Source organism: Micropterus salmoides, unplaced genomic scaffold, assembly GCF_014851395.1.
Source record: "Micropterus salmoides isolate LMB-PRFRI ecotype aquatic unplaced genomic scaffold, ASM1485139v1 Ms_hic_scaffold_10, whole genome shotgun sequence".
Classification (NCBI taxonomy): domain Eukaryota; kingdom Metazoa; phylum Chordata; class Actinopteri; order Centrarchiformes; family Centrarchidae; genus Micropterus; species Micropterus salmoides.
In genome coordinates this window covers 30996298-31009224 of record NW_024040041.1, presented here as the reverse complement: position 1 = coordinate 31009224, position 12927 = coordinate 30996298, and the positions used below count along the sequence as shown (strand labels likewise).

Below are 12927 nucleotides of genomic sequence, written 5' to 3'. Positions count from 1 at the left end.
TCTTGTCTTGAGTTGATGTTTGCAACAACTTCATCAGCCCTTCATGACTTGTCCCCATCTAGAAATGCTGATACGCTACCACTAGAGTTCTCAAGAAATGATTCACTGACTTTTGCATATCACTGCACAAACTGCCACTTTGCACATATTCCTTATTATTTTTATATTTTTATGTATCTAGCTATATAAATACAAATCCTCTCCCCCTTTAATATGTTTGCACAACACAAATTCGGAGTAATGCACATTGTTTTATCTTTTACACTCGGTTATATTATTCTTTTATATTTTGCACATCTGTTTATTTAATATTTATATATATTTTTACACTTACTGATGTCAACTGTTTGTTTATGTCTGGCACCTAATCACCAGAGCAAATTCCTCATCTTTGTAAAATACTACATGGCAATAGGGCTGGTTGATATGGCCAAAAATCCTATCAGGATAAACAATTTCATATAATTCAATATTGATAATTATCACAATAAATGTCAAATCATTATTTCTTTCCAGTTGAAAGGCTGATTTTTGCTTCTGAGTGAAAGTTGAAGAAACCAGATGGTTAATTGTGGTTTTTAAACTTTTCTTTATGGTCAAAACAAACACTTGATGGAAAACAGTGGATCACTTAACAAATTTGAGGCAGAACATTCAAACCTTTTAAGATAAAAATCAGTAATAAATGAGTAATATTAAGTAAAAACTTTTTTCAGTCCCCGTTCCTCAAATTAAATATTAATTTGTTTGTGATTCAAACTAATTAAATGAACATTTGTTATATTGTTTTTGAGGAAAACTATGTCAAGAGAACAATCATTAGTGTTTTAATGCCCAGCCCTAATGTCAAGTATGAAATATGCATGAGCAAAGAAAGTAAAATCTTTATTTTTTTTTAATCAAAACAACAAAATAAGTAAAAAAAAATGTATTCGTGATTCAAATGAACTAAATCAAACTTTGTATATGGTTATTGAGGAAATTTTTATCATAATTATTATTGTTTTATTGTCAAGCCCTAACTTGTCAATAAAGCTCTTTCTGATTCACAACATTTGTCGACACTATAAAAAATAATTTCTGATTAGATGTAAACCATGTTGCCTTTTGTTTGGCGTTATCCTTACTGTTTGCGTAACCTTACATGAACCAAATAAGGTTTCTAAAAACGAAACAACCTAGTGGTGCAACCCTGCACAGCGTTTATACGGTGTAGGTTTTTCCCACATGACGCGAAGGCAGCATCAGATGATGAGAGTGGGTCATCAGCTGCAGACAGTCAGGTGTGGTCGGCGGGGAGACGTTCCGACCGGAGCGGTGATCTAGCGGACTCCACCGGGACGGGGACACACACACAACAAAGAAAAAACCCAACAACTTCCACCGCGGATCTGTAAACATGATCCACAGACAGAACAACAACAACAACATGGGCAAAGTAGGTGTTTTATAAATGTCTGCTTCAAAGTTTGTTTAAGGAGTGAGAAGTTTTCTGACGTCTTGGTGTGGAGGCAGGCAGGCAGGCCGGGGTCCAGGCCCGTCATTCCAGACTGGATACAAAAATCTGGAAGTTTAACAGTTGTCTCGCTTCCTAGCAGCGGTACGCGTATTATCACACATGAATTCACATTTTAACCATTTGTTATGTTCGCTTTGCTACTTCGGTTGAAGTAGACAGCGTTTCACTTACAAAACATTTTACTTATTTCGCTGTTTTCACACCACCACCAACGCGTGTTATTATAGAAGCGAAACCTTACGTTGCAGTTGAAATAAACTGCAGTTCTGCGGCCAGACGATCCCGCAAGTGTGTGCCGAATTGAAGAACGCCCTTTTATGTCGTTGTCCACATGTCCAAAATAACAATTTAAAGACGAAGCGTACAGTTATTACAGTTAATATCCGAAAAGTAAGAGATTTTCGGTGGAGGTTTGGCGCAACGTCCCCGTAAACCTAGAACGTGTCGGACAAGGTGAGTTGTTCGTCAGTGTCAAACGCAAACCTCGTTGCGTGAACTGCTCATCTATAACCAGACTAATAAAGGTTAGCCTCATTGCAGCTGCTCCTTTTGTAGACATCAATTTAATGTCGATCTCCCGTTGAACCCGTGGTGCTGGTAAACCAGTAGCGACGGATTAATGCCGTCTTGCGTTCGTAGGAATGTGACGCCAAACTACGTTCAAAATGTTGGCAAAACAAATGTGCTTCTCTGTCGCCAAGTGTTCCTACCCGATATTAAATGAATTAAGAACTTTTTCCTCAAACGGTCGCTATTGCACTTTAATTCGTCTGCTATAGATATACAAATATGCACTAAATTAAACTTGTAGTGAATGATTTGTTGAACCTCTCACACACACAGCAGACGAAATCTGTCTGTCAAATGTGATATTTTTATTATAAATTTAGTTTGGGGGACTTAAACTAAGCCGAATTTAACAACGCCCGATACAAGACTCAACAAGATCTTGAATTGTCTTGTACATGGTGTTTACCTTTGCTGATGTGCAAATAATCATTAACTTTCAGGTTTTCCAAAACGGCGATGGTTGTGCCTGCCTTTGCACGCAGAAGATAAGTGTTAGGAGCTGGATTAGCTCGCATTAGTAAAGTCCCAATCATTACTTTCAAAGGCAGCGGCAGCCTTTCCTGTTTTCATGGAAAACGGTCCCAGTGTTAGCCAGCCAGACTCCACTGGTTTACTTCCCCATTTAGCTTCGTGCCAGTCGGGGAAAGGCTGTGACTTCCAGCTGCTGCTGTTGATGCCCAGCTAACCCAGCTAAGGTTTAGGACTTGGAAGGGGGAGGATAAAGCAGGATGGTGAAGATATATATATATATAGTGAGTCAGCTGTTGTTTGAGTAGCAGGGAGGGAGGTAAGGAGTGACACACTGTGCTCACACAGCAATCAAGAAATTATCTGACAGTCACAGTGGTGTAAGCTGCATGATTTGAAGTGATTTCTGTCTAACCTCTTTTTTTTGTTGTTGTTTCTCTGTCTTTGTTCAGCACCTTTTAAACCTGAGCTGAAGAAGCAAGAAGCGAGAGCCCTCCTCGTGTAATGAAACAGGGAACGGTTTACTTTTCATCCAACCACCAGACTGAACAACTGAAGTGAAATTTAAGGGATCACAATTTAAAGGAAACTCAGCGGCTGAAGCTCCTACTGAAGCGCAGCAACAAAAAAAAAGAGGAACGTCTCAGTTTCTTGCTTCTTCTTTTTTCTTTTTAAAAAAAGGGATAGAGTTGATGAGTGAGCGGTGGAGTAACCCTGGGAAATAACTGAATTCACGATCAAGTCGTCAAAAACCGCAAAAAGCCGAATCCCTCTCATCACAGAGCCTTTAGACGTGTGACGTTCAGTGTCTCAATGTGAAGACATTGCATTCGATGTTGGACTGCATCCAAAAGGAGAAAGGAGGGAGTGTCCACATTGCTGCACTGACAGAGCAGTGACTTTACAAAAAAAATCAATAAGTGAATGTTGGAAGTCCCCTTCAGGAGCGTCACTGGGTGGATCTGGAAATAAAGGTGAAGACATATGGGAATCATTTCCCCGCTGGCTGCTGTGGTTTCACTTTGAAACTTAAGAGAAAAACCTTGAGCATTTGAACTGAAACTTAAAAAGTGCAGAAATTCACCTGGAAATGTCCTCTTACTGTCACGGGAGTGCCTGTGATCTTTGGACAAACTCTTCTTCTGCTGCTGCTGCTGCTGCTCTGAGCTCGTAGCATTGAGAGGTGGAGGAAAACACAAACACTGGGGGAGATAAGGAATATCACCTGTACTTTGGGAATTCAGTAAGACGCCGTCCAAATGGCGGGGAAAGACTACAATCATCTCTTTAAGCTGCTCATCATTGGAGACTCCAGTTAGTACATTTTTGATTCATTTAAGATTCATGTGAAGTCAAAGCATTGTTGTTTTATGGAGTCTCAGGAAGTGACAGATGGTGTTAAAAGGCAACCTGCTGGTGAAAACATAGCTTAAGTCAGTGGTAGTCAGTTGGGAAAGCTCATATATGCATCCCCCCCTCCAACATGTACATTTATTAATCGGCTTGTAACACTGGGAAAGTAGTTTTTAAAAAAAAAAAAAAAAACATTATTAAGGGCATGATGGTCTCACGCGTCTGGAAGTTGAACAAGACACAAAAGCAACTGCAGAGGCGATCGAACTACAAAAAAAAGGCCATTTGAGGGAGTCTGAAGTCGTCTCCAACGCGTAGTGGTGCAAGAAAATTAGGTCTGCTGTGGCGAACATGCGTTTTATTTTATGCAGATTAAATATTACCTACAAGAAACTGGTTGCATTGAATGAGTTATACAAAATGAGTTTGAACATAAACAGAAACGATACAACAGATATTTTACACAACTTACCACGCACACATCCACTGTTTACTGTGAAAATACTCTATTTAACTTTTACTTTCACTTAATACTCCTCCTTGGTTTCACATAAACCCCCCCCCCCACACCACCACCATCTGTAGTCCCTGCGCAGGAAGACACAAACAATACAGGACAAAACTATCAATTAAAAGCAGTACAGTTGACACAATTCACAACAGTACATCACATATTAAACAACACCCTATGATTCATATTAAATGTTCTCCATGCCAGATACAAACAAAATGAACACAGAGAGACACATTATATATTTTTTAGAGATGTATAATCTCAATATTAAAACAAAGACAAGTCACACATACTCCATTATTACTGCAGAGTACAATCTAATATACATGTTCTCTCAGCCAGTAACATGTTGTAGATAAAAGGAGCCTCAGCTGTATTTTTAGACCTGCTGCCGAAGTCCTCAGCAAATTATTTCTGTACAGTGATTTGATTTCAGTTTAGCTTAACCGTCCAGCCCACCATATTGTAAACACTGTGTGTTGTAAGAACCAGCGTACAGTGTGGAAACACCTCTGAAGAGACGGCTTCAGGAAGCTTTGTTCTTTATTTTCCCAACAAGTTTACAGTTTTCTTACATTTGGAAGTGGCTCCAGTACAGAACTGGTTCTCATTACTCAACCCTGATCACAGCCTTGTTTTACTCTTCACTTGTTTGTTTGTGTTCAAGGTGAATTCCTTGTGCTTTCATCATCAGGACTTTACGTGGAACAGTTTTGCCATGTTTCCTTGAAGAATATTTGAAATAATTCCACTTCTGTTTGACTGAGTTGGCAGGACCAGTTTTCTGCCTGTAGTAGGGTGGTAGTGCTGTAACTAACGGTTATTGTAGATTATTTTCTCGAGTAATCGATTAGTTGTTTGGTCCAGAAAAGGGCGAAAAATGTTGATCAGTGTTTCCCAAAGCCCAAGATGACGTTCTCGAATGTCTTGTTTTGTCCACAAACCCCAAGATATTCATTTTGCTGCCACAGAGGAGGAAAGACACCAGGAAATAGTCACATTTAAGAAGCTGGAATCATCGATTTACTGCAGTTTTATACTTTTTATTTTCCTCTTCGGTTACACAGATATGTAAAATGTTGTGATAGTTGAGAGAGGTACTGTTATTTCCCAGCATGCTGCTCCTTCATTTTTGTTAATCAAGTCTGTTTCAGAACAAGTTGCCACTGGTTCTCTCAGGGAAATCTTTATTTAGGGAATAATAGTCTCTTGTTAGTCACACAGTTCATTTATTTCCAGTGTGAGTTCAACCTCTGCCCTCGTTTCTTGCTTTGTTTCGCTTTTGTCACCCTGCCCCTCCATAGATATATGACACGGCTGGAAGGCGGCGGTCGTGCTCTCGTCTTACCTACACATAACTGTCTCGTCTCTTCCCGATTGGTCACATTTATTTCCTCAAAGCGAGTTACTAATCTCGTCCCTCTGATCTGTTTCTTTCTCAGATGTGGGGAAAAGCAGCCTCCTGCTCCGCTTTGCAGACAACTCCTTCTCTGGTGAGTTACCGCACTTTTGCTGCAAGTCAAACGCTTCAATACTTGAGGCTCGTCTTTATCAAGGCGTCCCCGGGTAGAAACCAGTCCTCAGTGACGCACATTAGGCTCCACTTTTAGGCAGAGAGGTAAAAACATTTTATCAAGTCAAGTCATCTCCTTCAGGGTTAAGCTGAGCTGTCCCAACATGTCAGGAGCTACAGAGGGAGGCAAACGTTTGGGGGACATAGTGGAAGGTGGAAGCTTTTGGTTTGAATAACCAGGGTATAAACAAAGTCTTCAGTTTCCTATTCTAAAAACAAGGCCCTACATTTAGTTTACAAAGGGTCTTAAAGTTTTTCTTGTCCTTTCATAGGATTAAATAAATGTTGTTACGTCATAAATAAACATTTTTGTGTGTGTGACTTTACAATTTACTAGTTTTTGGTGTGACGTGGATGTTGGACGGCGGTACAACTAACGTTACTGTTTACGTCGGTGTTTGGCTGTTACAAAAACAAATCAAAATGCTTTGAGAAAGGTGTATTTGCACAATGAGAAAACACGCAATGCAATGTAAATATAGAAGAAACAAATGTGCATCGTCCAAAACAAGTAACTTAAGCTTAAAAACCATCTGCTGATTACTGCATTATAATCTGTTTGAATTGACAATTCTGCCATAAATTGCTGCAGAAAATGTCCAGATGTCCCCCAGATCCCCAATTTATATATTTCAGCATTGAATATTTCATCAAAATAGTGTTAAAATATCTTCTTCTCTTGTTCTGGTGAACCAAATATTGTGTATCGTCACACCCCTAATCTGAACCCCTACGTCTCCACACTGTTATCACAGTACAAACACACCCCAAAAAGACAGAGTGTACTAAATGTGAACGTGAGTATTATAATAAAATGTTTTATTAAATTCATGTAACTTTGGAAATAATTATTTTCTCTGGCTTAAAATTCATACAGATTTTCCATTATATGTTAGTGAAATTGGCATTAAATTTCCTCCTGGGTGGTATTAAAAAAGTCTGGGGGATTAAATAACTGAGACGTAATCGCTTCATCTAGAAAACTTTGCACACTTCGTGCTACTTCAACATAAAAGCCCTGCATACCACTCAGGTGCTCTCAGTTATCGTGGCTCATTGCTTTAGTTGAAGGTGAGTGGACACGCTACACTGGGACTTTGTAAGAAGTAGTAGTAATAATAATATCTATTGATAATTGTCAAAATAAATGTCAAATCATTATTTCTTTCAAGTTTAAAGGGTGATTTTTAAACCTTTCTGTATGGTCAGAACAAACACTTGATGCCAAACAGTGGATCATTTCACAAATCTGAGGCAGAACATTCAAATCTATTATGATAAAATCGTTTATCAATAAATATGCACAAGTAAAATTAAGTAAAATCTCTCAACAAAATAAATATTGAATTGAATAATTATTCAAAATGAATTAAATCAAACATTTTTAATATGGAGATACTTACACAGTCCAGGTAATTTAAATACAAAATCAACTTATATTATAAATCTTTGTTTATCCTGAAGTGAATGTTTTGAACGTGAAGGTTAGTTAGGAACATTTTACCTTGGTATTGCCTTTGCTAAGATCTGCGGTTTGATTTTAAGCACATCCCACAGTGTCTTTGAACGTCTGTGTCTTTAGTGGAAGTCAAAGTGACTGTATGTGTGTTTTGCAATGTGAAGAATGTAGGTTCAAAATGTAAACCGTTAAAGTTGACAACAGACAGTCTGGGTATAACTTTTAATGGTCTCTTGTTTTGTCATCCAAAACAAATAAAACGGGTGGTTGTTTACCGTCTGTGAGATCATCTGATCGAAATGACAAACATGAAAACCAAGTTGTACCAAAAACAACAAAAAATTCCCAAGATGGCATCCGTCTGTCAGGATTTTGATCTGATGTAGATGTAGAAACTTGTATCTGCTGTCGTTGTCGCGAGCCACGGGTCGACGCCTGCACACAGATAATTCTGATGTTTGATGGTTCGCCGGTCTCCTGCAGGCAGCTACATCACCACCATCGGCGTCGACTTTAAGATCCGAACAGTAGACATCGATGGAGAGCGGGTTAAGCTGCAGATCTGGGACACGGCGGGGCAGGAGAGATTCAGAACCATCACATCAACGTAATAATCGCCACACAGATATGTTCTCGACCTTTCACTCTGGCTGGTGGTGCGCCGCTCACCTTATCCCGTTTCATCCTCCTTTCTCCAGGTACTACAGAAACACCCACGGTGTCATCATTGTTTACGACGTGACAAACCCAGAGTCGTTTGTGAATGTTAAGAGGTGGTTAAATGAAATCTCCCAGAACTGCGACAGCGTCTGCAAGATCCTGGGTGAGTCAAGTGAAAACCGAAGCCGCTTTTTCAAAACTCTTCATATAAAACTCCATCTTCAGCACAGTTTCATGTAATACAGTTCATTTCTGTTTAGCTTTCTTATGATTGTATTGTATATCCACTGTGTATTGTAGCAGAAGGAATTTATTTTTCCAAACCCTGCGGTAACATGACAATTAAATTACCTTGAATCCTCGAACACTTCAAAATAAGCTCGTCTCACTCAGAAAGCACCATGTCACTTGTAAGAACACACTAACAACAGGGAGCGTGACATAAACTTATGAACTTTTATCTTGGAATATTTATCTTTTTATTGTAGAATAGAATTCACTTTATTGACTGTACTAAAATATATGTAACAAGAATGAGTCTTAATGCAGCAATTTGCTTCATTATGCTTAATTTGTTGGATATATTTGCATGTAGTAACTGTGAAAAATAAATAGTTTCAAATTCCTGAAATTCCAGGTCTGCAATAATAAGAATTAAAAACAACATCAGCAACATATATAGTAGTGTTGTAGTACTTAAGACCCCTTTTTGATGGTCTTGGTGTCGTCTCGGACTCGGTCTTGTCCCGGTCATTGAGAAATAGGGATTTTATTTCAAGACCATAACTTTGGGAATATCAATAAATAGCTTTTGCATCGTCTGACCAACTAAACGTGATGTTAGAAGAAGCATGATTTCATCTTGTGGTGGAGTTTTGTTAAAGTTAGCGGTTGTACAGTCTCACTGTTCTGCTAACGGGGAACAGGGACTTTTTAAGATCCAGGAACCAAAACTAAAACAAGGTTTGTGTAGTTGAAATATAAATAAAGTTCCTGGAAATGTTTCTGCTGAGGGAAAATAGGGGCTTCTTGTGTGATTCAACCTGTTTATTTACATGGAAGAAATCTTAGTGCTCATGTATAAAACTGTAGTGTAAACACTTTTTGGAGTGGAGGTCTGTAGCACCAAAGCGTTAAAGTAAATACTTACTAGGAGGGTAAATTCATTGTTGGTTTTAGTCTTTTCTTGAAATTGTACCGGTCCTGAAACAGTAGATAAAGAAAAATATGTTTTTTCCCCGCTCACTCTCTCAGTGGGAAACAAAAATGACGACCCTGCCAGGAAACAGGTGGATACTCAGGACGCTGTGCGTTTTGGGGAGTCGATGGGGGTTCGGGTGTTCGAGACCAGTGCCAAAGAGAACATAAACGTAGAAGAGGTAACTTTAAATCAATGTTTTCATCGTTTGCTGGTAATGTTACTGACTTCTGCTAATGTTGTCATATTCAGATGCTTGTTTTGTGTGACCAACATTCAAACCTCCAAACTTTTCACTTTACTTTTTATTGAAAACTTTTTTAAAAATGGCAAATACTCCATAATATGTCACAACTAGTGAATTGGTGGCATTTTAACTTTAAAAAATGACTCAAGCGTAGGGCCGTGCGATGTGACTAAAATCTCATATCATATTCATTTAAACTTGCGATAACGATACACATCAAGATAGAGAACTTTTTTTTTTTTTTTTTTACTTTTCTCTGCATCTTAAAGGTGGGGTAAGCGATTCTGGATAAATCCAATAACATATCAAATACAATGCAACGAAACAGCAAGTAATATAACTTGTTAGCTCGGTTGTGGGTTAGCAAACTGTCGCTACTAACAAGCCAAGATGAGGGACGAGAAGGTCCCAGAGCAGCACAGCATCTCCAGACTGCGATACTCACAGCAGACTTTTCTCTTCGGTACGACCTCCGATTTTACTTGTACACTGCAAAAACTGAGCTCTCAAAAACAAGGGGAAAAGCATCAAAATGAGGGAAATATTACTTAAAATAAGCAAAATTATCTGCCAACAGAAACAAGTGAAATTCTCTAACATAAAAGCCGCCTGGTAAGACAAAAAACAAGCATATTTTGCCTTCAATTAAGATAATTAATCTTACTAAGATTTTAGTTTTTGCAGTGTAAGGTCCTCCTGTTCAGTATCAACTTACACATTTGTTGTTTGTTTATTCTAAATGCAGATTTCTTCCCTGCAACTTCCCTGTGTGAAGAACAGACTGCAGTGAAGTTAGTTTTAAGTTGGACGTTTTAAGTTTAAGTAAAGCGCAAAGCGTCGTCCCCTCCTAAAGTGTTTGAATTCGCGACACAACGGAATAAACAATAAAGCATAATTTTAAACGATAGATGTCGTCACATCGCACGGCCCTGCTCAAGCGAGTCATCAATTATTCACAAGAGTCGCAGATTATTGTTCTGACTAATGACTCTGAAGTCTCATCGTTGTTTGCTCTACTCTGCGCAGATGTTCATGGCCTTCACACTCATGGTGCTCCGGGCCAAGAAGCAGAGCCAGAACCGAGCCGAGAGGGAACGAGAGCGGGAGAAGGACACCGTCAACATCAACGCCCACAGGGACCGAGACCGCAGGAAGAGAGGGAAGAAATGCTGTTGAGAAGAGACGGACGGACGGACAAAACCACTTATCGCTCATCGCTTGCACAAACAAAAAGCATTGAAACAAGATTGGGAAAACCGTGCCTTAGGAGATGCAGATAAGAATGTTTGAAACTCTTTACTATGCCAAGTTACGACACAACAGGCTTCAGGTCCGTCTGCGTAACTGGGCCGGTTGTGAATGGAACTGAGGCAGAGGGATTTACAGTCTGCGAGCACTGACGGCGTGTAGCAGCCGGGAGGATACACGAGTTAAAGGATCATTCTGGTGATTTGGATTTTCTTTTGTCCATTTACTATAAATCACATTCAAAGCGTGGTGTGATTCTTCAGACGGACATTGTTTGTCGTCCTTCCAAGACATCTCTGTAGCTAGAGGATGAACCCCAATATCTTCAGTGACCCTTGACCTTTTTATTAGTGCCAACATGAGGAAAATACAAGAAATCTATCAGGCAAGTTGTTGTGAAATTAAAGCACATTCACATACACTTCACGACCGTCCAGCCCAAATATCTACTCTAAGGGTCCATAAATAACTTTGTTTTCTATTATCTATTAATCTAATACTTTCTGGATTAATCATTTATTAATCTGTAATTGTCTGTAAAACATAAGAAAAAAACTTGTCACAGTTTCCAGAAGCCAAGTCGATGCCGTCACGTCTTGTTTGTTTGATCAACAGTCCAAAACCCAAAGACATGTTTGGATCAAAACATTTCAGTTTCCACAAGTTCCTCTCCAGCCTGACATGAAATGTGTGGATATTTATGCGTGTCCTGATAGTTTTGGCGACCTCCAACCTTTCTTAAAATCATAAAATTTATTGGGCCGATGCCATAAATTAGAGCGTCTCTTCATCTTTCAGGACAAACTTCACATTTTTAGCGCAACTTCAGCTGTCTTCTTGGAAATGTGCTTTTCGTCCCATCCAGCCAGTTCCCGCTGAAGACGTTGACATGTGGCTCGAGACAATCCATCGCACCGTTCTGCTAAAAGTGAAAAGCCTGCGCTTCATTTCCACAAACAAGAAACATATCTGGAAAAAGTCAGAGCAGACATGATGCAACCTAACTTAGTTACCTTTTAAAATCTCTGCAAGTTGATTTTACTGATAGAAATAGAAATAACTGTAAGGGTTAATACAATCTGCTTTAAAGTGGGGCGGTGTGATATAAAGTGTATGTGATTGTGATGAATGAGCTAAAACATACTGAAACACTGAGATGATCCTTTAACTGTCCACTAGTAAACCACTGTTCTGTGCCGATGTTGTAGTTGTTCCGTTGGTTTTCTTAATACAGTAAAAGTATTTTACCACTGAAAGGGAACCGTTTGTTACTAAGTTGTAATCTCGACACACTAACAGGTGTGATGAGTGACGTCTGTATGCCTTATTTCAGTTCAAATGAGGCAAGTAATCCAAGACTACAGTAAGTGTGTAACCTCGACGCAGTAAAAGCCCAAACGTCTTTAGTAGGTTGTTTTTTTTTTTTATGTAAATCTCTGTTGCCTAGCAAAATGTGTCCAAATCCAAATAAAGCAATAAATCCAGAGTGATTGTTTGCAACATATTTCCTCCAACAGGCCTGAGCTTCAGGTGGAATAACGTCAAAGTCGGAGGTTTACTTACGAAGAGGATCGACCTGATACCAAAATAAGAGCACTAAGAGCTGAAGCTGCTTCGCTAAAGTAATAACTTGATTTCTCCTCTGTCAGCTGTCTTAAACTTAAGTGAGCTTAAGCTTGTTTCTTTACTGCTGCACAATCAAATCAGAGTTTTATGGTACTGCTGAAGTGCTGAAATATAACTTACCGTAAAACTCCAGTTAATAGCCCGGGCTTTTATTTGCTTAAATCGGTGAGCTCACCCTGTGGTCCATTTTGACAAAGGTTTAAACATTTAAGCAGTAAAACTAAGCCTAGCTCAAACAGACCCGGTGGGCTTTAACTTAAAGGTTTTATACATCCAAAGAACTTATATAAAACCCAGACCAGGCTTCTAATTGAGACGGGTTTATTTGTCTAAATGTGCAGCCACACCAGTGTAAGGGACAGGCGTCTAACTGGTACTAGACTTTTACTTAAAGTTTTACTGTAATACACATATATTGTATTTAAATATACGGAACCCTGAATGTGTTGCAATGCCCACTAGAGTCCCCAAATTCCACATTGAGTTCGGCAT

At 39.1% G+C, this 12927-nt stretch overlaps 1 protein-coding gene across 1 annotated transcript; it reads left to right on the top strand.

Moving 5' to 3' along the window:
• Window positions 1–1255: 1255 nt before the first annotated feature.
• On the top strand, window positions 1256–12295 carry si:dkey-16l2.16 (ras-related protein Rab-35). The gene is made up of 7 exons (XM_038708157.1): window positions 1256–1438; window positions 3010–3871; window positions 5867–5917; window positions 7940–8063; window positions 8155–8279; window positions 9371–9495; window positions 10588–12295. Exons 2-7 carry the CDS (start codon window positions 3817–3819, stop codon window positions 10735–10737), a joined length of 630 nt encoding a protein of 209 aa, XP_038564085.1. The 5' UTR covers window positions 1256–1438; window positions 3010–3816; the 3' UTR covers window positions 10738–12295.
• The last annotated feature ends 632 nt before the right edge of the window (window positions 12296–12927 follow it).

Coding starts and splice junctions, on each gene's coding strand:
- si:dkey-16l2.16 (XM_038708157.1), top strand. CDS start 3,817: ATGGCGGGGAAAGACTACAATCATCTCTTTAAGCTGCTCATCATTGGA. Junction 3,872..5,866: donor GCTCATCATTGGAGACTCCA/GTTAGTACATTT, acceptor TTTCTTTCTCAG/ATGTGGGGAAAAGCAGCCTC. Junction 8,280..9,370: donor CAGCGTCTGCAAGATCCTGG/GTGAGTCAAGTG, acceptor TCACTCTCTCAG/TGGGAAACAAAAATGACGAC.